The 21,792-nt window shown below is 54.4% G+C and overlaps 8 protein-coding genes across 8 annotated transcripts; 3 read left to right on the top strand and 5 right to left on the bottom strand.

Moving 5' to 3' along the window:
* Window positions 1-62: 62 nt before the first annotated feature.
* MRET_3138 (U6 snRNA-associated Sm-like protein LSm7) lies at window positions 63-547 on the top strand (the record flags this gene model as incomplete). Its single annotated transcript, XM_027629765.1, has 4 exons — window positions 63-95; window positions 128-284; window positions 312-495; window positions 523-547. 4 exons carry the CDS (start codon window positions 63-65, stop codon window positions 545-547), a joined length of 399 nt encoding a protein of 132 aa, XP_027485635.1.
* Window positions 548-584: 37 nt separating this feature from the next.
* Window positions 585-1,890, bottom strand: MRET_3137 (endoplasmic reticulum-golgi intermediate compartment protein 2; the record flags this gene model as incomplete). Its single annotated transcript, XM_027629764.1, has 3 exons — window positions 585-1,748; window positions 1,781-1,807; window positions 1,849-1,890. 3 exons carry the CDS (start codon window positions 1,888-1,890, stop codon window positions 585-587), a joined length of 1,233 nt encoding a protein of 410 aa, XP_027485634.1.
* A 333-nt stretch (window positions 1,891-2,223) lies between these two features.
* Window positions 2,224-4,019, bottom strand: MRET_3136 (Kelch repeats protein; the record flags this gene model as incomplete). Its single annotated transcript, XM_027629763.1, has 2 exons — window positions 2,224-3,927; window positions 3,954-4,019. The coding sequence occupies 2 exons, from the start codon at window positions 4,017-4,019 to the stop codon at window positions 2,224-2,226; spliced, it is 1,770 nt and encodes a 589-aa protein (XP_027485633.1).
* Window positions 4,020-4,122: 103 nt separating this feature from the next.
* Window positions 4,123-5,361, top strand: MRET_3135 (protein phosphatase PTC7; the record flags this gene model as incomplete). Its single annotated transcript, XM_027629762.1, has 1 exon — window positions 4,123-5,361. One exon carries the CDS (start codon window positions 4,123-4,125, stop codon window positions 5,359-5,361), a length of 1,239 nt encoding a protein of 412 aa, XP_027485681.1.
* A 14-nt stretch (window positions 5,362-5,375) lies between these two features.
* MRET_3134 (molecular chaperone HscB) lies at window positions 5,376-6,116 on the bottom strand (the record flags this gene model as incomplete). Its single annotated transcript, XM_027629761.1, has 1 exon — window positions 5,376-6,116. The coding sequence occupies one exon, from the start codon at window positions 6,114-6,116 to the stop codon at window positions 5,376-5,378; it is 741 nt and encodes a 246-aa protein (XP_027485632.1).
* A 91-nt stretch (window positions 6,117-6,207) lies between these two features.
* Window positions 6,208-7,419, top strand: MRET_3133 (uncharacterized protein; the record flags this gene model as incomplete). The annotated part of the gene is made up of 1 exon (XM_027629760.1): window positions 6,208-7,419. The coding sequence occupies one exon, from the start codon at window positions 6,208-6,210 to the stop codon at window positions 7,417-7,419; it is 1,212 nt and encodes a 403-aa protein (XP_027485631.1).
* Window positions 7,391-12,949, bottom strand: MRET_3132 (nuclear pore complex protein Nup98-Nup96; the record flags this gene model as incomplete). Its single annotated transcript, XM_027629759.1, has 1 exon — window positions 7,391-12,949. One exon carries the CDS (start codon window positions 12,947-12,949, stop codon window positions 7,391-7,393), a length of 5,559 nt encoding a protein of 1,852 aa, XP_027485630.1.
* Window positions 12,950-13,386: 437 nt separating this feature from the next.
* On the bottom strand, window positions 13,387-21,603 carry MRET_3131 (polyketide synthase; the record flags this gene model as incomplete). Its single annotated transcript, XM_027629758.1, has 1 exon — window positions 13,387-21,603. One exon carries the CDS (start codon window positions 21,601-21,603, stop codon window positions 13,387-13,389), a length of 8,217 nt encoding a protein of 2,738 aa, XP_027485629.1.
* Between the last annotated feature and the right edge of the window lie 189 nt (window positions 21,604-21,792).

The raw sequence follows: 21,792 nt of genomic DNA, 5'->3' as shown, positions 1-21,792 counted from the left end.
GGAGCGCCGTGATTCGAGCTCCACGTGCCACCTTAGTCAGCTAAAGCACATGTTCCACAACGATGTCGGTGCCAATAGCAACGATGTCGGATCGAGTACGTTGCCAACACGTTAGCTCATGCAGCAGGCTCAAGGACATCGCAGCGGCCGCGGAGGAGGACGCGGCGGTCATGGTGGCCGTGGAGGCGGCCATGTTCACGATAAGCCAAAGAAAGAAGCCATTCTGAACTTGGCCAAATATGTGGACAAGCAAATTCGCGTCAAATTCATGGGCAACCGCGAAGGTACGTTGTATTGGCACCTTATAGCAGTCGTTGGCACACTTAAAGGCTATGATCAACTGATGAATCTTGTCATGGATGACGTGGAAGAGCTTTTACACGACCCTTCGTCCGGCAGCGTCACAGACGAGCGTCGCACATTGGGTCTGGCTGTACTTCGTGGCACCAACTTGATGCTAATTAGTCCCGTCGATGGATTTGATATTATTGAAAAGTACGTATGAATAGACTAATCAATGAGCCCCTTTCTCCAGCAGGATGAATAACCCAAAATCATCGATCTTGCATTGGCACAGGTTCTACCTAAATACTTGATACGCGGTATTTCGTTTCGCCCGGGCCATGTGGCAAATAGTTTACTGTGCTGGTAGTTCCATATGCACTGTAACCCTGTGCTGGATCCATAGGGCCTGAAAAGTAAGGTGTGTTATACTGGCCTGATGGCATGGGTTCTTTGTCGAATGACGACGAAAACATCTCAATGGAAGACTTTCTCGCGAGTATTGTAAGCCGATTAAATATGCGCAGTCCCAAATCCGTACAAATCCAGAGGCCGCCCAACACACTGCACATACGGATAATAAAGCTGACGAGTGATGACGTCTTCTTGGTGACGGTCATAGTGAGTGGCTCAATGTCGTATTTGAAGTACAAGCCTGGAAAGGCGGCGGCACCATCACGGTTTCGTTTATAATCATTCACGCTGTACTGGTTCGTAGTCAGTGTGTATTGCTTGGAAATGTAGTGGGTAGGGACGACGGACAAGAAATATTGAAACACCGCGGCAGGGTCGTCTGTCTCTTCCAAGCTCGAATCCAGGGGTTCAGCAATGTTAGGGAAATAGTCTCCAAAGCTGAATTCATGGATGATATGTGACATGTCAATACCAAAATCATGACCACGGTCCCGCGAGGCCATGAAGGTAGGGATATACGTCGAAATATGTAAGTTTCCCGTGACCTTCTTCACATTAATGCTGCCATACACGCGACAAGCATGTGCCTCATTTTCGGCGTCAACAACGCTTTTGTGTTTCTCGAAACCCGAATCCTTGCCACGCGGACCACCTTGCACAAGCTTCTTGTTCTTGCGCTGCTTTCGGGTAAAGCCCCTATTCTGACTGTGAAGCATTTTGTTGAAGTATTTCGTGTGGCTCCGCCTACGCGCACGGCGAAGCTCAGCCTTGAAGTCCGCAGGGTCCTTCACGATGTCATCTTCTGAGAAATGAATAGCATCACCAGAAGCATCACGCAGGTCAATCGTTAAACGCGAACAAGGCGTATTCACAGTCAAGTCTAGGTTCACTTGCATCACATGGCCAACGTGACTGTCGATGTCGAATGAATAGGTGGGTTTTAACGTCATGTAGTGCTGTACTTCGTACCAAATCATAACAGCGGTGGCAATGAAAACAGCCATAGTCAAAAAGCCGCCATAAGCTGACTTCTTCTGGTACATGGGTTGTGCCTGTGCGAGGTGAGACACTCTGTATCACGTACCTTTGGGAATGCATCAAATTGCCGCAGCTTTACACCGTGTGAGCCACTTATAAATGTTGGACACATACCTTAGGCATGCGGTCAAACTTGTCTATCAGCGACTCCGACATTCTGCCGCCCGAATTGCGTCGACCGTCTTCGTGGAATACACGTTCAATATGCTTGTTTCGGATGCACGCCTCGCGTGTATTCCGGGTACGACCTAACTAGGTGCTCGGGCATTATGTGGAGGTAGTTCTGCACAAGGATATGAACGTGCTAGCGGCGATGTCGGCTATCTACGCCGGTGCCGGCAGCACGGCGCATAGTACCCGCGGCTGACAGCTCCTCTTCATCTAAATCTGCGTCTTTGCGAATGCGCTCAATCTAATGTCAGAAATGCATGTACTAACCTCATTTAAGATTGGCTTGTATTCATTATAACGCTTTTCCGCAAGCTCATGTCAGCACATGGATATACGTACATCGAAACCGTCACGACGTAGCTGCTTTCCACGAGAAAGACCTTGAGCTTGCTCGTGGACGATTGCTGCCCAATAGTGTTTGGTTCTTTCGTAAAAGGTTTTTAGCACCTCACCTGGCTCAGGTGTGGAGAGCATGTCCGCTTCGGATCGATGCGTATCCTTGACGACGCCCATGAAAGCAGAAGCTTCCCGGCGCAAAGCAAGTTGTTTTTCTAGCTCTTTTTTGGCTTCTTCTGATAGTTCTTCATCTTCTAAGTGCAGATTAGCCACTTTCGAAAGTTCATCTTCCTCGGCCTCTTCCTCCATGGGCACGTCTTCGACACCTTCAGGCTCTTCGTCTCTGTCTTCTTCTCGTTCATCTTCGTCCTCTTCATCTTCGTCTTCATCTTCTTCATCAGAGCTGTGCCATTCGAGATTATCAATGGGACACTCCTTCAGACATACCACCTTGTTCATTTTGGACAAGTCGATGGTGTAAAAGTCATCCAATGTATATTCGCGATCACCCGTTTCGTAAATGCCACCATATATGTACAAGGTATTGCGCTGTACTGCGATCATACTATTGTAGCGCTCTAGAGGCAATTTGGTAGCGGGATCCTCAGTTTCTTGATCATCATCGACGTTCATCTCTGCATTCTTCTTCTTTTTCGGTTTGCGCATATTCAAGCTGATCCAGCGGCCTGTGCCGGGCAGTTGATATCCATACAAGTCATTCCAAAATGTACTTTCCATCGACTCTTCATCGGCCTCTGTGTCCGTGACGCCACCAAACAATACGCCCATATTTCGATTTGCCCATAATGCCATAGTGCATCCTGACCGAGGAGGGTTCGGAGCATAACCAATTTTCTTCCGTTTAACCCATTCGATCTTGGATAAATCTTCGTCCATTTGCAGAAACCAGGCATCCTCCAAAGCCAAACCTTGGGTCCGCTGTCCCTTGACGTACTTTTTGCAATAACCACCATACAAGACAATGCCCTCAGGGGTAGACAAGAACGAAAAGCCACTCCTTGCCGATGGACGGCGTAGATCATTCTGTTTAATTTCTTTCCATTTGTATTCATACGTATCAAACACCCAAAGGTCCTGCAGATACGTGGTACGAGCTCCAGTGTCGACAAAGCCACCGAACAATACGATAAAGTGCTTCCACATGGCCATCCGGTGACCGCTTCGAGCGTTGGGTCGAACTTTAGTTTCAACTTTCTCCCATGTTCGCTCGGCAATTGAGTAGACCCAGAGATCACGATAATGATGAAAATTTGTTTGTTTGGTGCTGGCAAACTCACCACCAAAGCACCACAATTGTCCACCACCAGCTGGCGACGCGACCATTTGATGTGCTGAGCGCGGTCCAGGCTGAATTTTGCTAGAGTATGAGCGCCACTCATTCTTCTCAGGGATATATCGGAATAGATCTTGATAAAACAGGCATCTTTCGCCGTCGAAATACTCACCCCCGTACAGCCAAAGATCATTCCCTAGAGGACATGGAGTCAATGTCGCATTTGCTCGTCGACTGGGTATAATATTCGTGTGCTCCTCTGTTGAAGTGTGTTTCTCCTCCCATTCAGCACGATATTGCGCAAGCAATGCGTCGAGATCCTCTTCTTGTACCTCATCCACATTCTTAGATCCTCCCTTCTTCTTCTGCTTTGTAGCTCTGCGATCCGCAAGCTGCGTGTAAGACAATATGTACTCACTTTTTCCTGCTTGACTTTTTTCGCAGCCTTTGCTGCCAGCTTTCCGGCACTCTTTGCCTTTCCCATATTCAACACAGCTGCGTCAGTAAAAAAAATTTAGCGTTCTTCTTGCTTCCATACGTAAAACCCTCCACACTGACTCGAGGGTTTCCACCGCTCGTCCACCACCATGATTCCGAGTAGCAGGACGTGGCGCCCCAGTTATGCTACGGCAGGCTCGCTCAAGCGCATGGTGGTGCCAAGCACCGCTGCTCGGACTCCCAAACCTATTCCGCGCATGGCTGTGCCGGCTCGTCCTCTTCATTCGGCACAAACACCAACACCAACGCCCACGGCGTCGACTGCGCCACCTGAGCCTAAGCCGATAAAAATCGTCACTTCCTATGCATTTGCTGCCAAGCCACGCGATTCAGAAATGGAAGAAGAAGACATGGATACGGGAAATACGGACCGTTTGAAAAAATCTCGTCCACGCATCCTACGCGGCGGTATTTTACCTAACAGTGACCTGGAAAAGTGGCGATACTCAATGTTGAATGGAGGCGATGCTGGTGAAGATGCTCTTATGGTGTCAAAGTCTCCAGATCAGTCTGTGGTGCTTTTAGGCGTCGCAGATGGCGTTGGCGGCTGGAGTGAGTCGGGTATTGACCCATCGCATTACTCCAACGCCCTCTTATACTCGGCGATGAAGTTTGCTGAGGCCCACACAACCTACCCTTTCCCCAAAGCTGTCTTGCAGCACGCATTTGAACAAGTGTCGAAGAATCCCGATATCCAAGCCGGCAGTTCTACGGCTTGTCTTCTTCGTCTCGATGCTGTGCATGGCAAACTATCGGGTGTCAACTTGGGCGACTCGGGCTATGTGCACTTGCGGCCTGACCCAATGAGCCCAGAGGGTCGGATGTTAGTAATTAACAGGTCATCGCCTCAGCTGCACGGATTCAATTGCCCTTACCAGCTGGCCAAGGTGCCGTCCAGTATGATGCAGTCTGGCTCGCTGACCAATTATCCTGACGAGGCGGCTGTGCATGAATTTGATCTACAACGAGGTGACATTGTGCTCGTGATGACGGATGGGTTCCTAGACAATGTACATTGCCAGCTCCCGCCTAATGAAGCACTTACACCGGATGCGCCACGGCGCCCAGAACTCTTGCAGCTCATTGACATGTTGCAGGATAAGCATCGTGAGCACTGGGCCAAGACAAAGAAACCAGGTGCGACGCTTGCGGATGAAAAGCAGGACTTTGCTAATATTATGGCTTCTACACTCATGCAATACGCACGATTGTGTCAAATGACGGAGGAAAAAGTAAGTCCGTTCCAGCTGGATGCTGCTCAGCACGGCATTCATTACCCAGGTGGGAAAATAGATGATATCGCGCTGATTTGCGCCGCTGCTGTGTAAGTTGTATAAAGTTTCTAGTGGTGCAGCTCTACTCGTTGGCCAGGCTGCCATTCACGCACGGCCTTGTCTATGTTGGTCCAGTAGCGCAGCTCCACAGCCAATTGCCGAATGCGATTCGTATTCGGGTGGGCGTCAGAAAAAGCCTTATTTAATGCATCCAGGACACGATCGATATGCATCTGATTCGTAGCGCCCACTTGGTCCACAGCCTCTTGATTCTCAGCATCTTGCAACGCTTCCTGAAGTTCCATTACTTCCATCAGTAAGGATGGGTCCTCCACCGCCATGCCCTCTTCTATACTTTCCACGCCAGAGCGCTGCAACAGGTATAAAGCACGTTGTAGTGGGCTGGAGAGTGTTTCGTACGCCTTGTTTACAATGGCACTCTGCTGTGACCCAATTTCTTGTTCATCATGCACCTTGTGCACGAGCCGATCCGGATGTGAGATGGCCATGGTTCTCCGCCAAAGATTCTTAAGCTCGAGCATATCGATGCGCCATCCATTCGCAGGGACGGTGTCGAACGGCATGCCTAGAACATCATAGTAGTCGACCGTAGTCGGCAGTGGTTGAAGTGTGTTGCACTGCTTGCATTGTAGTGAAGCCATGTGATTGGGCGTCCCACATTTAGCACATAGTTTGTTAGTTGTGTTGCTGCGAGCGAGTGCGCTGTACCAGAGCCTGTTGTACCTTGTGAGTGTAATCGAGGCGCTCGGTGAGCGTGCCACACGCGGGCGGATCGATCGTGACCACATGGTGTAGGGAAATCTGGAGAAATTGGGTCGTTTTAGGCCCAGGTCACTTGTCCCCTCGCCTCCACGTCCGTTCGCGTCGTGATGCGATAGCATGGCGCATGCCGTGTCATCAGAGGCATCTGGCTCGTCGTGTACGCATTTTCAATGGGCTGAAGATCCAGCTCATGCGCTCGTGTGTTGTGTGCGTCACGCGCTGGAGCTGACGCCTGTATCTGCTTCGACATCAGAGGGATTTGTGCTGCGATTTTATCGGCACGGCCGCTGGCCCTGTATGTTTGTGGATGTCGTAGCCACAGTTGTGGGCGTACAGCTGCGCCATCATTACGTGGAATACTCTATTGATGATGGGTCGGGAGTCATTGACGTGATGTGTCGTGGTCATATTTCACTATCTGTGGCGGAGTGGTCGCACGAGTCCGGCATCGATGCTTGTTATTTGCCTCCCGAGCCAACGTTGCTCCATGATGAACAGCACTTTGCACTTGGTGACGTAGTACATGTCCGTGGTCGCGTATACGAGCGGGAAGACCGGCCGCGTGCTCTCCAAGCTGTGGCGATCAGTCGCGCTGCCGACGTCAATGACGAGGCCAGACATGTCCTCGAAGCACTGCATGTCGTGCACGTGTACAAAAGCAATGTGCCGCCTTGCGATGCGACGTGGATGCAACCTGCGTCATCGATGCCACCACCACCGACCTTGCCGCCTCGGAAAGTGATACCCAGTGTACCTTCACCGTTCAAATCACACTCACGCCGTGCGTTCACATACTATGTGTGGATGTACATGAATGCCGCTACGGAGCACGCTCTAGAGCATACGAGTGGGCTTGACGTGCACAACGTTCCGGCGTTTTCAGTCGTGACGTTGGCTAGGAACATGGCTCACCGAGCCGAAGAAGTGGTTCGAGAAAAGCTGCGCAAAAGGGCCACACAGGATATGGCACCAGACATACTTCGTACGCATGTCTATGGGCTCGTGAACAGCGCATTGCAGTCACTAGTGCGTCTTGGACGCGTCATACAGAGTGGGGCCATGTATCAAGTCGCACATCCGCATTTACTGGCGTGCTATCTCATGATTGTCCTGCGCCTGTCTGACGCGACGGGTCGACGGGCAACGATACCCCGCATCCACATGCGCATCACATCTGTCCGACATCGGCTGCAGCGCTACCATGACCGCTTTGCTCACGTATCTCTGGCCTCGATCGAGGCTGCCCTACGTGTACTGTATGTATACGGCAAAGTCCATGCCATTGAAGACCATATCGTCACTATAGACACGCCAACATCGACGAGCTAAAGTCACGCGCTGCCGCCTGCAATTGCTCGACTTCAGGCGGATGAGATGGAGTCCAGTGCCGGATCGGTTCTGGAGCACCTGCTTCACTCGCAAGCAAGCGCGATAAATTTTGCAGGACAGCCAGCATCTCAGATCGAGCTACCGTGCTCATTAGGTCGCTGGTGTCGGGGTACAGCAGCGGCACGCGATCCATGAGCTCGTGCGTGCGCACCGTGGCCTGTTGCAGCGTATGGCGCTCGGATGCCTCGAGTGTACCCGCCTGAGCCTTGGCCAGGAGCGGTGGCAGGAGATGCGGCAGCGAGGCAAAGTCAAGCAAAACGCGTCCGCCTTCGTTCCAGCCCCGGATGGCTGTCGCACCTTGGCTCTCGGCCTCTTCTGCCATCGGGCGGAATAAATCCATCAACATCTGCGTATCTCCACGCAGGAACGACTCGGCCGCAAGGTATCGGACTGCCACGGCGTGCGCGCCGGACAAGTCGTGTGCATTCCGACGGCACTCGTATTCTGCGTAATAATCGCACCGAGCATGAGCGGCCAACGCCCGGGCCTGCCAGAGCCACGCCTCATCCACATGGAGGGTAGTTGTGAGGAAGGACGCATGTGTATCGAGATCATCGACGTGCCGGGCCAGCAGCGCCCGCACTGCCTCAGCCCGGGTGCCCTCGTCGGTCAGATGCAGTAGCACATAGGCAGCCCAGTGCCAGTCGTGGGCATCTTCGAGCTGCGTCGCATACAGCGTCGTTAGGCGCTCCATCACACGGGCATCCTGGTACGTGCGCACTTCCAGCGCACGGGCGAGGTACATGCCCAGATGCCATGAATGCGTGTGGTCCAGTGCGCTGGGCCCGACATTGCGTGGATCCAGGGCATGCTCCAACGGGTACGATGCATCGACGTGCAGTTTTAGCAGCTCGTACAAGGCATCACGCGGTGCGCCGGTGCGCTGTGCCAACTCGCGCTGTTTCAGCACGCCAAGCTGAGCGTCAGCCTGGTACCTCGGCAAGGGCGGCACCGTCTCGCCTGCGGACGTACGCAGTGCCTCCTCGTAGCTCCGCACACTCGCATCGAGACTCGATTCCCATGGCGTGCCGTACCATACATGCAGTCCCAGCGCTCGGCGCCAGTCCAAGCCACGCGCCATCGCAATCGTATGCTTGTCTCGGGCACGAGCACCAGACACACTGGCACTCACGACCTGGCCTGCCAACAGTTCATACACACGCAGCAGGGCGTGCTGCATATCCGCATCCGCGCCCTCGGCGTGCCACGTATCCAGTTGGTCCTGGATATCCGCACGCGTCTCTAGCGCACCACCAGCTTGGGCCACCAGCGTCGCAAGGCGCACGTGCCCCGCATCGAGTGCTGCATCAGCTGCCTGCTCGATTTGATGACCACTTAGCAGCGAGAAGATGAGCTCCGTGTGCCGCGATGCTGCCACGTGCGAACGCACTTCGGCTTGAACGGAGAGCGACACAGCATGTTCGAGCCATGTCGAGAACGCCGCTTTGCGTCGGCGCTGCAGAACACTGGCGACCCAAGCGTCGGAGGCATCGTCCGGCAACTGCAGGTCGATGGGATCAAAAAGCACACTGGCGAGGTGCCAAAGCTGCGCAGCATACTGCTTGTCGTCCGCAGCATAGTGTTGCGCCACACGTGCACATGTCGTGTGTGGCTCAAACGCCACGCACGGCACGCCAGCGTCGGATGTCGTAATGTTCGTGCTCGCGAGCTGTATGTGCAAAAGTTTGCGAGCCGTTTGCATCGTCGCGTGTCGATCCTCGGCAGTCTTGTACACGGGCAAGCGATCGATGTGCACCTGTGTCCACGACGGCCGTGGCAGGTCGTGCCATGAGCCGTTGTGGGCAAGCGTGGCGCCCATGCTCGCCCAGCCAACACGGAAGCTGGGCGCGAGGTACAGCCCGGGATCCGCACACAGTGCCGTATTCAGCACGGATGCACCAGACTCGACACGCGTGAGCGCCACAGGCTCAGGCTCCACGTCCTTCACTTCCTCTGTCATGGGCTCATGCTCCTCTTTGTGCTCGATGAGCTGCGGGGCAGGTGGACCGGCGATCGATGTCACGCCTCCGACTGGTCCGGGCGTCGGAGGCGCCTGCCCAAAAAAACTCGCGCGCATCACTTGGACCTTGCGGGCTTCTGGCATGTTCGGCGTATCGAGTCGCGACGCCGTGAAGGGCGTCATGGAGCGGCGCGCCGCCGGCGACGTAGTGTCACGGACGGCGGGCATCCACACATCCGTTTCAGGTGCATCTTCTTCCTCCCCACTCATGAGCTCACTCTCACGCATTGCACTCGAGCCGCTATCACTCTCATCGCCCAGTTTCATGGGTGGTGGAACGACATCGTCGTCTTCCTCTTCGATGGGTTCGTCCTCCTCGTCCGAGTCATCCAGGCCGTAGCGGGAAAAGTGCTGCACCTCGAACGTCCACGTGCCACTCTCGGCATCGTACGACACAAATGTCGTTTCCTTTTTGTTGCGAAGTTTGGTGATGTGCTGCTTGACTCGTGGCAAAGATTCATCGCGCAAAGGCTCACGCGTAGCGCGATCCAATGGCCAGCATCCCTCGAGACTCACGACAGCAGGCACGTTAAGACCGGTGCCGAGGGCCGCCTTGGGCACAGGCGTGTAATTGGGCAGCAAGCCGTCGAGCGGCGTATCCGTGTCCAGGTCTTCTTCTTGCGGATACACGAAACACTCTTTCGCGCGAAGCTGAACGACACCACCAGCCACAAAGCTTAGGTTCGGCACACTCGTCAGGTCCACAGGCTCCAGGAACTCGACGCGTCCGAAGCCGACGCGGCCTACCACGAAATGAGCCACGCACGAGAGCTCATCAAATGGCATGGAACGCAGCGTCGCAAGCGACGGTTCCATATAATAGTCGCCGTGCTGCGTGGGACGCACACTTTTGGCCCGTGGTGCGGGTGGCGTCGATGCGAACGATGGCTCGCGGACGGGCAGGACGACAGACGAGTCTGGATCGCCGCCAGCACCCACCTGACTCGTGTTGCCCACCACGACCTTTTCAACAGCCGGTGAAAACCGAGCGCGTGGTGCCACAGATGCACGCGGTGTGCCTTCGCGCAGCACACTAGGTGAGCGCGAGATACTCGTGTCACCATCCAAGACAAGTCTCTTCGACGTGGAGCGTGGAATAAATGCCTGTGGCGAGAGCGTCGCTGCGTCACTCGGTTGGTGGAAGAGACTGACACTGCCGGCTCTCAAAGGCGTGGCTCGATCACTCGGCGTGCCTTCACGCATGCTCCGCGACACATCGAGTCCTGGTGTCGAGCCACGCAAACGTGTCACGCGCACAGCATTTCGTGGGGATGAGCGGAACGGCGATACTAGGGGCGGTTTGTTCTTGGGTGCCACATTAAACGGTAGGGGTGCCTGATTCGCGGCAGCAGATGTGCTCGAGACGCTCGAGAGCAGCGCATCAGTGCCGTAAGGGTTCGTCGTAAGGGTCGGTGGCTGCGCAGGTAGTGCTGGTACATTCGACGGAGCTGGCAGCGACGCACCTAGAGGCTTCGGCGCACCAAATAGACTCGTGCCAGTGTTCGTCGACGGCGCAGGCTGACTCTGACCAAAGAGACCACCACCGCCAGTGGTCGTAGTGTTTGTAGTGCCGGTGGTGGCAGGTGCCGTCGAAGATCCAAACGAAAAAGCGGGCTTGGGTGCATTACTGCCAAACAAGCCACCCGCTGCGGGCTGTGCAGGCTGCGTCGTCGACTGGCCAAACAGTGACGTGGAACCAGTCGTGCTTGGTTGTGTCGTGCTAGGGGCTGGATTGCCAAATAGCGAGCTGCCTGCGGGCTTGGCGCCAAAGAGACCCCCGCCCGTGCCCGTCGTGTTGTTTTGCGCACCGAAACCCGTCGTGGCTGGTGGCTGAGTCGATGTATTGGACTGGCCAAAGCTGAAGCCAGTGCCTGTGCCCGTGGAACCAGCAGGCTTTGCGCCAAACAGACCACCGCCCGTACCTGCGGCGTTGTTTGGTGCACCAAAAGCTGGCGTGCTGGTAGTGCCAGTATTCGGGCCAAGGTTACCAAACGAAAATGCTGGCTTATTTTGCTGCGTCGACGCTGCCGTATTGGTGGATCCAAAAGAGCCAAACGTGGATGGCTGCGTTGTCGTTGAGCTGCCAAACAGACCGCCAGGCTTAGCCTGTGAAGTAGCATTGTTCGCTCCAAACGAAAAGCCACCACCCGTCGCACCTGTCGACGGTGCGCCGAAGCCAGTGGTGGCTGGCTGCTGCGTTGTCGACGAGCCAAATGTGAAACCAGTCGATGGCTGCGATGGCTGTGTTGTCGAGGAGCCAAATCCACCAAAGAGCGGCTTGGGTTGGTTATTTTGGGCCTGGGTGTTGTTGGCACCAAAACTGAAGCCCGTTGACGGCTGCTGCTGGTTGTTATTGGCGCCGAACGTAAAACCACCAGCAGCTGGCTGGGCAGGCGTGGAGTTGCCAAAGAGACCACCGCTCGTATTGTTGTTCTGGTTCGCTTGTCCAAACATGGGAGTCGAAGTCGATGCACCAAATGCACTGGGCTTATTAGCGTTGGCACCAAACAAGCCACCTGTCGATGTGCTGGTGTTCGATGGACCGCCAAACATGGATGTCGTGCCCATGGCATTGTTGTTGGGCTGACCAAACAATCCTGTCGATGGCGGCTGACCAAATACATTGGTGGTCGCAGGCTGCTGTGGCTGTTGTCCAAAGGCAGGGGTTGACGTACCCATCCCCTGCTGTGCACCAAAGCCGAAGGAAGGCGCACCTACCGAGGGTGTTGGGCCTGTCACGCCCTTACCACGACCTTGATTATAGTCCATAAGGCGCAGCTCCTCAGGGCTAATGTTTTGGTATGCAGGCATCGACGTGAGAGACTGGTGAACCTCAAAGGTTTTAGCGTGTGGCTTGGGTTCATTGGGAGTCATGTCCTCACGAAAGGGAGTGTATGGCACAGTCGCAGATCCTTGCGTCACAGTTTGGGGACCACCCATGCTCGTGCTAGCACCAAAACCACCAAAGGTCGTAGTGGGCTGTTGACCAAAGAAAGATGTGGTGTTGTTTTGACCAAAGCCCGTGCTTGGCTGCATGGACCCAAATGCGCTAGTTGTTGGCGGCTGCGCTGGCGTCGATGTGGCGCCGCCAAATCCAAAGGAAGTCGTGGGCTGAGTCGATGCAGCACCGAATGAGCCAAAGCCCGTCGTAGCTGGCTTAGGTGCACCAAACGTGCTTGAAGAGGACTGATTAAAAGAAAAGGGTGTCGACATTTGGGGCTGCTGCACAGACGGCGTAGCACCGAAGGCGGGCGTCTGCGTAGCTGCTCCAAAAGCAGGCGTCGCGCTTGTCTGCGCTGGCTGACCAAAAGCCGGCGTGCCGAACGCACTGCCCGTTGGATTCACAGGCTGCCCAAACATGCCCCCACCGCCTGTGCCAGGCTGACTAGGGTTGCTCATACCCTGCTGATTTTGCTGGCCAAAGCCACCAAATGAAGAGGCTCCAAACATGGCAGCGTAGTGTACGTTGTCTCTAGCCTCTCACTCAAGACACGCGCCACGTCGGCAAGGCTGTTCCAAGAGCGTCAGGCGCGACGACGGCCCGTGGAAAAAGAACACATCACGTGATGCACCCACGAAGACTCCGAAGCACCTCTTTCCATCATTGCAACGGACAGGCACCTAAGATAAATATGATGGTTAAGACCTAAGATTTCTACTGTCTGTCTGCCTAGGCACCTACAACGTTAAACCAAAAAAAAAAGAAAATATCATGATACCAGCACAAAATCATGTCACAGTGCAAGATGCCACTCCATAGCGCCAACTAAGAGAAGCACACCGTTTCATGATACAACTTTAGCGGTTGTCTCGTGCCGATCATCCCCTTTCATAAATAGAATCGCGTGAAATTGCAGCATTTTATCTACCGCTTTGGCTTGAGCACCTCAAAGTGCAAAGTCAAATTGGTATGGTGGGCATTCGCTCCAAGCGTCACCCAGAACCTCCTTCGTACGCGATTGGTCAAAGTGTGGTAGGTGAGCCAGCTCGCCCTTAGCCACAAAGTGACGCAGAGGTGTCAAAAGGTTCGTCGAGTGTGGGTTGCTGGCTTCCTTGTTAAAGGCATCGACCCAAGCATCGTGCGACACGGCCTTAGGGCGTGTGTGGCCCGCCAAAGTAGGCATGGTGTCCATTTCGACCGGACGTTCGTTGCGGATATGGAATGCATGGTAGTTGCTCTTCCACGTGCGCGGCGACGAGATGAGTTTACCAAAGATCTCAGAGAACCAGTCCGCAGGCGTCTCGGTCATCGCACTGGAGCTCAAGTTGGGAACATAGCCAAGCTGTTGACAGCCCACAAACATGCGCCACATGAAGCTGTCCTCATTTGGCACGTACTTGGAGCGGGCATTACCACCCAGTACACCAGGACGCACCGTAATGACCGGCACGCCACGCTTGCTGGCACGTAGACAAAGCTGCTCCGATACCCACTTGCTCTGTGAGTAGCCGTTGAACAAGCCCGTGCTTAGCGCGTCAAGGTCCACGTCTTCCTTAATCACCTCATCGTTCTTCTCCTTGTTCGAGAACGAAAGCCACATGTTGGTCGAACCGATGTTGACAACAGCCTTGACCTTTTGCTCAGAGGCGAGGCGAAGGACTTCGAGAGTCGATAAAACATTGTCATTCACAATGGCCTGGTAGCCCATCAGGTGGTCGGCCTTGCCGGCGGCATGCACAATCAAATCCAACTCGCTAGCGAGCACGGCATACTCGGCGTTCGAAATGCCTAGCTTGGGCTTGCTCGCGTCACCAGGCACAGCTGTCACGCGGCCAATATGGTTGAGTGTCTTGAGGTGGCGCTTAGTAGCCACCTCCTTTATGCGCGTCAGACCGGCCTCTGCCGAGGACACACCACGCACCAAGGCGTACACCTTTGCGAGTGGGAATGCCTCGAGCACCGATTCAAGCACTGTGGCACCCATGTACCCAGTCGCACCCGTGACTAGTACCTTGGGCTCACGGTCAGGCGAGAGAACACTCGGATCGAAAGGCACAAGACCGTCGAGAGATGGACGCAAGTCGTCAAGCTTGTCAGGCTGCGACGCATAGTCAAAGGCCAAAAGAGCACTGTTGTCCACGCCTTTGTCGGTAGGCGTCTTGGCCTTGCTCTTAGCTTGCTTGCTCTTACTGGGGGCGCCACCCTTCTTAGCCGGAGCAGCAGCGTCACCCTCCTTGGCAGCCTGCGTCTCAGCCACAACTTGTCGCAGCGTCGACACCGACACAGGACCGAGGAGCTGGAGCTGCGTGAATGTCGTGCCGAACTCGGCGAGCAGGATGGCACTCAACTTCGAGGCTGACAGCGAGTCCAGACCCAGCGTCGAGAGGAACATAGTGTCATCGACCGTGGTGATATCAACGTTGAGCAGTTTACCCACAAGCACACCGACTGGGTCAGCGTCTTCCACGCTTTCATCTTGCTTGTCACCGTCATCATCGTGATGCTCCAAGAGATGAGAGATACTCCAGGCGTTAGCGAGCGAGATCTCGTTCATGATGTCCCATTGCGTGGTCTGTATAAAGTAGCCGGCGTGGTTCGAACCGCCCAGCATGCAGCGACCGAGCGAGTGCATCACTGACTCACACAATTCACGAGACGGGCAAGCAAGAGCATCCATAACCTTCATAGCAGCACTCGACGAACGTGAACGCAACTCAGCGTACACACCAATATCTGAAATGGCCGGGACGGCGTAGGAGATCACATTCTTGTGCTCACAAGCAAAGCGGTTGAAGTACGTCTGCGCAGCATTGTAGTTGATTTGACCTGGGTTGAAGAAGAGGGCCGAGGTCGACGAGAACAAGAACAAGAAATCGAGTGCATCAATGTCGATAGTGTTACGGATTACATTGAGGGCACCAATCTTGGAGTTCATAACAGTATCAAACTTCTCCTTGTCCATATTGAGGAATTGATCGTCGCGCAGCACCACTGACATGAGGAATATACCGCCCAATGGGCCAAGCGAGTTGGCTGTGGCGAAAACGTCTCTCATCGCCTCAGGCTTGAGTGCATCAGCTGCCATGATCTTGATCGTGACGTGCGGGAACGCCGGGTCACTGACAAGACGCTCGAGAGCCAGGCGGTCCGAGCGACTAATGTGACCTCGACGACCAGTCATAATAATGTTGCGTGCGCCGTAGTTGATCAAGAAACCAGCCAGACGTGGTCCAAGACCACCACAGCCACCGACAAGCACGTACGACTTGCGTGGGTCGAAAATATGAGTTGGGTCCCACAGTTTCTCGGAGGCCTGCTCTTGGCAGCACGCAGACAAGTCTGTCACAATCTTACCGATGTGCTTACCTGACTCCATAAGCTCGTACGACTCAATGAGACCCTTGGCGCCCTCGAAGACGTGGTTGTACATAACTTTGAATGGCTCACGAGCATGCACAGCAGCGACCTCGTCAAGAAGCGAAGCCATGCGCTCGGGCGCATGGCGTCCCAGCAGACCCAGCTCGACAGCGATGTAGTTGATGGCCTTGAGGAAGCTGCTCATCGACATAGGATTGCCGGCAAGGTGGTCACGCTTCGAGATATCGACGAAACGACCAAGATATCCGAGCACATCAATACCCGCCTGCAGAGCCAAACCTTGCAGCGAGTTCAGCACAACGTCGAAGCCAGTCTTACCACGCTTAGCAAGCCAGTCACGACCGCCCTGGGTCCACTCGCCGATGGAGCGCGAGTTGGCCATATTTTCGTACGGCACGCCAAGGTGGTTATGGATAAAGTCACGCTTCTCCTTCGAAGACACCGTGCAGAAGACTTCAAGTCCGTGACGCTGAGCGATCTGGATGGCACACAGACCCACACCACCGGCGGCAGCGTGAATCAGGATTGTCTCACCCGGACGGATCTGAGCAAGCTGCACCAGGCCGTGCCACACGGTGCCGTAGGCAATGGGGAAAGCAGCAGCTTGAAGTGGCGTCATGTTCGCAGGCACCTTGGTCATAGCAAACTCAGAAGCCGTCGCCACGATACCTTCGCGCACGCCGCCCGATGTGCCCATCACACGGTCACCAACACGCACACGTGTTACCTTGGGGCCGACCTCACGCACAATGCCAGAGAACTCAGACAAGCAGTCTTCGGCAGGCAGCAGACCAATAGCCGAAAGCACGTTCTTAAAGTTGAGAGCCACAGCATCTGTCTGCACAATCACATCGTGGTCCGACGGGTTCGGTACGAAGTGCATGTGGGGAGCCAAGGTCTTGATACTGGCGGTCTGGCCTTGGATGTTTTCCAGTACCCAGTCGCGGCGGCCAAGGTTCGCGGGCTGCACCTCGGGCTGCTTGACCAGACGACGTCCGTACAAACGACCATTGCGAATCGCGTTAAACATCTCAAGCGAGCCCTCTTCCTCATGATCATGCAAAAGATCGAGGAGACCAGCACGCTGGACACGCGGCATGCTTGGGTCAACAGCAATGTAGATGCCCTTGACAGTAAGCATCTCGTTGGTCAAGGTGCCTGCGAGACCCAACGCAGCAGCACCTTCGACTGTATCGTCCGCCACGATCCACACTTTGCCGACCGGCGTGTCAGTCTTATAAAAGTCACGCACGGCCTGTGGGAGGAGATACTCAGTGCCAAGTTGATGGAAGTACACGAGCTCATCGTCAGACAGTGAGCTGAACAAGCTGCTCTCGTCCGCTGATGGCTTGCTGGGGATGGCGGGAATCGCCGGCCAAGCCTTCTCGTCACGACGCACGTAGCCAAGCGAGAAAAGCGGGCTTGCCCCGAACGGTTGCAGACTCAAAGAAGAGAGCGGCGCCGGCGCTTGACTGTAAAACAGCTTACCAAATGGCGTCGACGGCGTGACCTCGCAATACATCGCCACACCACCAGGGACAAGCAGTTCCTCGATGCTTTGCATCGTTGACTTGATGTCACTTGACACACGCAACACGTCAGAAGCAATCGCAACGTCGAACGAAGCGGGCACCGCACGTTCGAATTCCTCCACGGATGCGGAAATATCATAGGGACCGGTGAGGAACTCGTCACTTCCACGCAGGTCATTAGCAACGTTGAGGCGGACGAGGTCCACATAAATGCCTCGACGCTCCATCATAGCCACGATCGGCTGCATGCTTACCTTGCGGTGGCGCGCGTACATTTCGAGTACACGGAATACGCGACGCGGTGTTTTGCTCACCGACGACATTATCAGGCGATCAACCAGGGCAACCATACCGTCGTTAAGCTCAAGTGACACACTCGGCACGTCAAACAGGGCATCCTGGAGTGGTGTACCAGACACCGAGCCCAGCTTAAGGGCTTCAGAGACCACACCTGACTGATCATCACCTTTCATGTTCTCGAGGAACTTAGACGCCACGCTTGTCTCCATCGTACAAGCCTCCATGAGCGAGGGCGAGGCGTCAAACGCACGCGGCTCCCAACTTTCCGTGTAGCCCTCACGAACTCGTCCCGTGTCCTTGATACGCTTACACTCGAGACCCTTGAGGAAGGCTAACGTCTTGCCTGTATCACGGTCAAACATGAGCACATTGTGCTTAATGTCGGTGTCGTTGCTGATAAGAGTCTGAACGTGCAGGACCAAGCGCTTAGCGTTGTGAATCTCATCCACTGTTCCGCGAACCGATAAAATATCGAGATGATTCGGTAGGAAAGCGTCCACACCAAGCTTTTGACCCTCAAATGACAAGGCAGGAATCCACGTGCAAAGGAATGCCGAGTCAAGCAAACCTGGGTGGAATACCATGCCGTACGCTTCATGACTTGTCCACAGGTCTTCTGGCACATCGACAAATGCCAGGTAGTCATCTTCACGCTTCGTAGAACCACGAACTTCGTTGATCAGACCAAACGCTCCCGTGTGCATAGAGCCGTTCGGGCGCAGACGCGAATAAAATGTCTCGCCGTCCATAATAATGTCAAAGTCCTCAATCCAATTGTCACCAAACAGCTCCTTGATATTTGCTGGACCAATTGGCGTACTTTCGGGCCACATCTGACCGCTGGCATGCAGTTGGTCGTACAAGAGACCCGTGTCGTTGAACGCACCTTTACCCGACGAGCGGAATTCCCAGCCATTGTTGATACCCGTGAGCTTGAATTGGGCGTGCTTTGGTGCGCCCTCTTCTTCAAGTACAAATGCACGCAGGATACGCATGTTGGTGATAGTGCGAGCGCCATTTTCAAGTGCGGCTTCGGCGTAACCAGCACCAGGGAATACAATCGTGCCACGAATCTTGTGACCCTTGGTCCAAGAGTGTGTTTGCGCATTAATGCGAATCATACCGGTCGCCAGTGGCGGCACAGGTGGGTGGCATCGCACGTATTCGAAAATGTTCGTTTCATGTGGCGCCTTCTTGAGCGGCAGGAATGGGTACGATGGCAGTTCATCGAGCGTCGCGTTAGCTCCCATAGGCATGTCAATAAATTCGTCACTGTAAAGCTTGTAAACCTTCAGGTCGCGCACACCAGACTGAATCGAGGTGCCAACGGCCGTAAGGAGTTGCGTGATCTCAACCTTGGTAGCGCCTGTCTCGCCTTTCTTGTAGTTGGGGCGGCGACCAGATGCCACGATCGTGGTGTTTTCTGCATTGGCGGCACGCAGGATTTCATCCATGTACGAGCCAAGCACCGTGTGAGGCGCAATCTCGATGATCAGTAAGCCACGGTCCTCCTTCTTGCGGTATTCGTTGAGTGCCTCAATCGACTCACGGAACATGACAGGACGACTGACATTCTGCCAGCAGTACTGGGCGTCGAGATTGCGGCCAGGCTCGTGCATGCGACCCTCAACCGTTGAAATAAATCGGGTCTTGGGAATGTTCTCGCCATTATTAATGACGGGCGACACCTCCTTGAGGAAAGGTTCACCACATGGCGATACCATCGGAGAGTGGTATGGACCACCGACACGCAAGAGACGGGCAAAGGTTTGCTTCGACTCACAGTCCGCCACAACCTGCTCCAACAAGCTTGTCTTACCCGAAACTGCAACAGCGTTGGTCGAGTTCGAGGCAGAAACCCACAAACCTGTATCAGTGCCATTCTCTTTCATAATACGCTGAATGAGCTGCTCAGCCTCTTGTCGGCTCATACCAAGCGCAGCCATCTGTCCATCGATCGTGTCAAGCAGCGAAAGAGCATTCGAACGTGCAATAGCCGTACGAATAGCTTTTTCATGGGTCAGAGCACCTGAAGCATACATTGCTGCAATCTCACCAACCGAGTGACCCAGGACGACATCGGGCTGCACACCGAGGTCGACCCACAAATCGAACAGGGCAATTTGGAAAATAGTGATGGCAATGACAATGCACTCGACCTTCCAGTCACCCTTGTCGGTCTTGGCCACCTTGCCGTTCAGTTCTGGGTTGAACAAACCGTACTCGTCCTGGAAGTTTTTCTTGTGGAACTTGGCCACCATCTCGAAACTAGCATTCACAGAGTTACGGAACGCAGCAAAGCGAGTGTACATGTGCACACCCATGTGCTCGTGCTGAGGACCCTGACCACAGAAAACAAATGCCTTGATCGGATTCAAGTCGGGAGTCGACGTAACCATTGTGTCAGAGAATGACAGCGGCTCACCCATAGAAGCCACGGCAAATGCTGTGTTGGGGTGACCACGAGCACGCTCCGTCATGGTGCGCGCCAAAAGCGAAGCCTTAAGAGGGTCCTTGATGCCAGGCCAAACTTCCTGCAAAGACTCAGAGAGTTTCGTCACAGCACGGTTTGAAAGGGCACCCACCGAAATCAACATCGGGTCCTTGTCCGTCAGCGCGACTGTTTTGTTGCCAGGCTCCTTATTCGGCACACGCTCCATAACAGTGTGACTGTTGGCACCGCCGAAACCAAACGATGAGAGCGACACGATAAACTTGCCTTCTTTCGTCAACTTGCTGGGTGGCAGGGGCTCAGTTTCCGTCTGCACCTTAATCTTGAACTCATTCCAGCGAATACGAGGAGTGGGGTTCTTAAAGTGCAAATGGGGCAGCATAAGACCCATGTCGAGCGTGTAGCAGTTCTTGATCAGACCGACCAGACCAGCAGCTGGCTCCAAGTGACCAACATTCGTCTTAGCTGAGCCAATGCGGAGATAATCGCCATCAGCCCGTCCCGGCGTAAACACCTCACCGACAGCGTTGGCTTCAATGGGGTCACCCACAGGCGTGCCCGTACCGTGACATTCAACGTATGCAGCCTCGTGTGGCTCACGTCCCGCGTCGCGGTATGCTGCGTACGTAGCAGCCTTTTGTTGCGGGCCATCAGGCATCGTGATCGACTTACCCTTACCGTTCGCATTGATGGAAGTACCAGTAATCTCAGCGTAAATGTGGCTGCCCCTGTCGATAGCATCCTTGGTACGCTGAAGAATAATGACGGTGCAGCCCTCGCCACGGGAGTATCCATCAGCCGATGAGTCGAACGTGTGGCAGATACCTGTAGGCGACAGAGTACCCAGTGTCGAGAACGACAGCGACGCGTGTGGTGCCAGAATGACATTCACAGCGGCAACTACAGCCATGTCACAATCGCCACGTAAAATCGCCGTGCGAGCAAGGTGAAGACACGTAATACTCGATGAACAAGCAGTATCAAGGTACACCGAGGGACCACGCAGGTCGAACATGTACGACAGACGGTTGGCCTGCATTGAGAAAGCGGCTCCTGTAGCACTGTAGGGGCCCATGTTGTACATATCGTTGCCGAGGTTGTGAACATCTGGTGAACCAGTCACAAACACACCCGTGTTGGTGCCACGGTAATGCACACCCGAGTCTTCTAGAGCCTGGAAGACGCCTTCAACCAGCATGGCCTGATGAGGGTCAAGCGACTTGGCCTCTGCGGGCGAGATACCGAACTCAAGTAGGTCAATGTCGGTGTGCGGTTCAACAAAGCCACCTAGGTCCGTGACTACCTTTCCTGGAATACCTCCGGGTGCAGTCATGCGATCAGGGTTCCAGCGGTTGTCAGGCACGCGAGAAATGGCGGATCTTCCTTCCTTCAGCAGCTCAAAGAACTCCCTCTTGTCGCGGGCACCAGGTAGGCGAAGACCAATACCGACGACCGAAAGACTAGGTTGCCGGTCATTTTCATGGAGTTGCTGCGTAGTCATCTTGGGGAAAGCAGTAGAGCTTGGATAAACCTTTTTGCGTTGAAATATGCGTTTGCAAGGGTACTACTAAGTGTTGGCGCTCACTTAGCAAAGTCAATACAAACAGAAAGGTACAGTTTAGTGTTCCGAGCCAGCAGAAAAAGAAACTGTTTGATAGGAGACAGACAGATACAGCTATTCACTCGGATT

This window comes from Malassezia restricta, chromosome V, assembly GCF_003290485.1.
Source record: "Malassezia restricta chromosome V, complete sequence".
Taxonomy (NCBI): domain Eukaryota; kingdom Fungi; phylum Basidiomycota; class Malasseziomycetes; order Malasseziales; family Malasseziaceae; genus Malassezia; species Malassezia restricta.
Note: the sequence above shows the minus strand (reverse complement) of the source record. Positions and strands in the feature narration are given on the sequence as shown.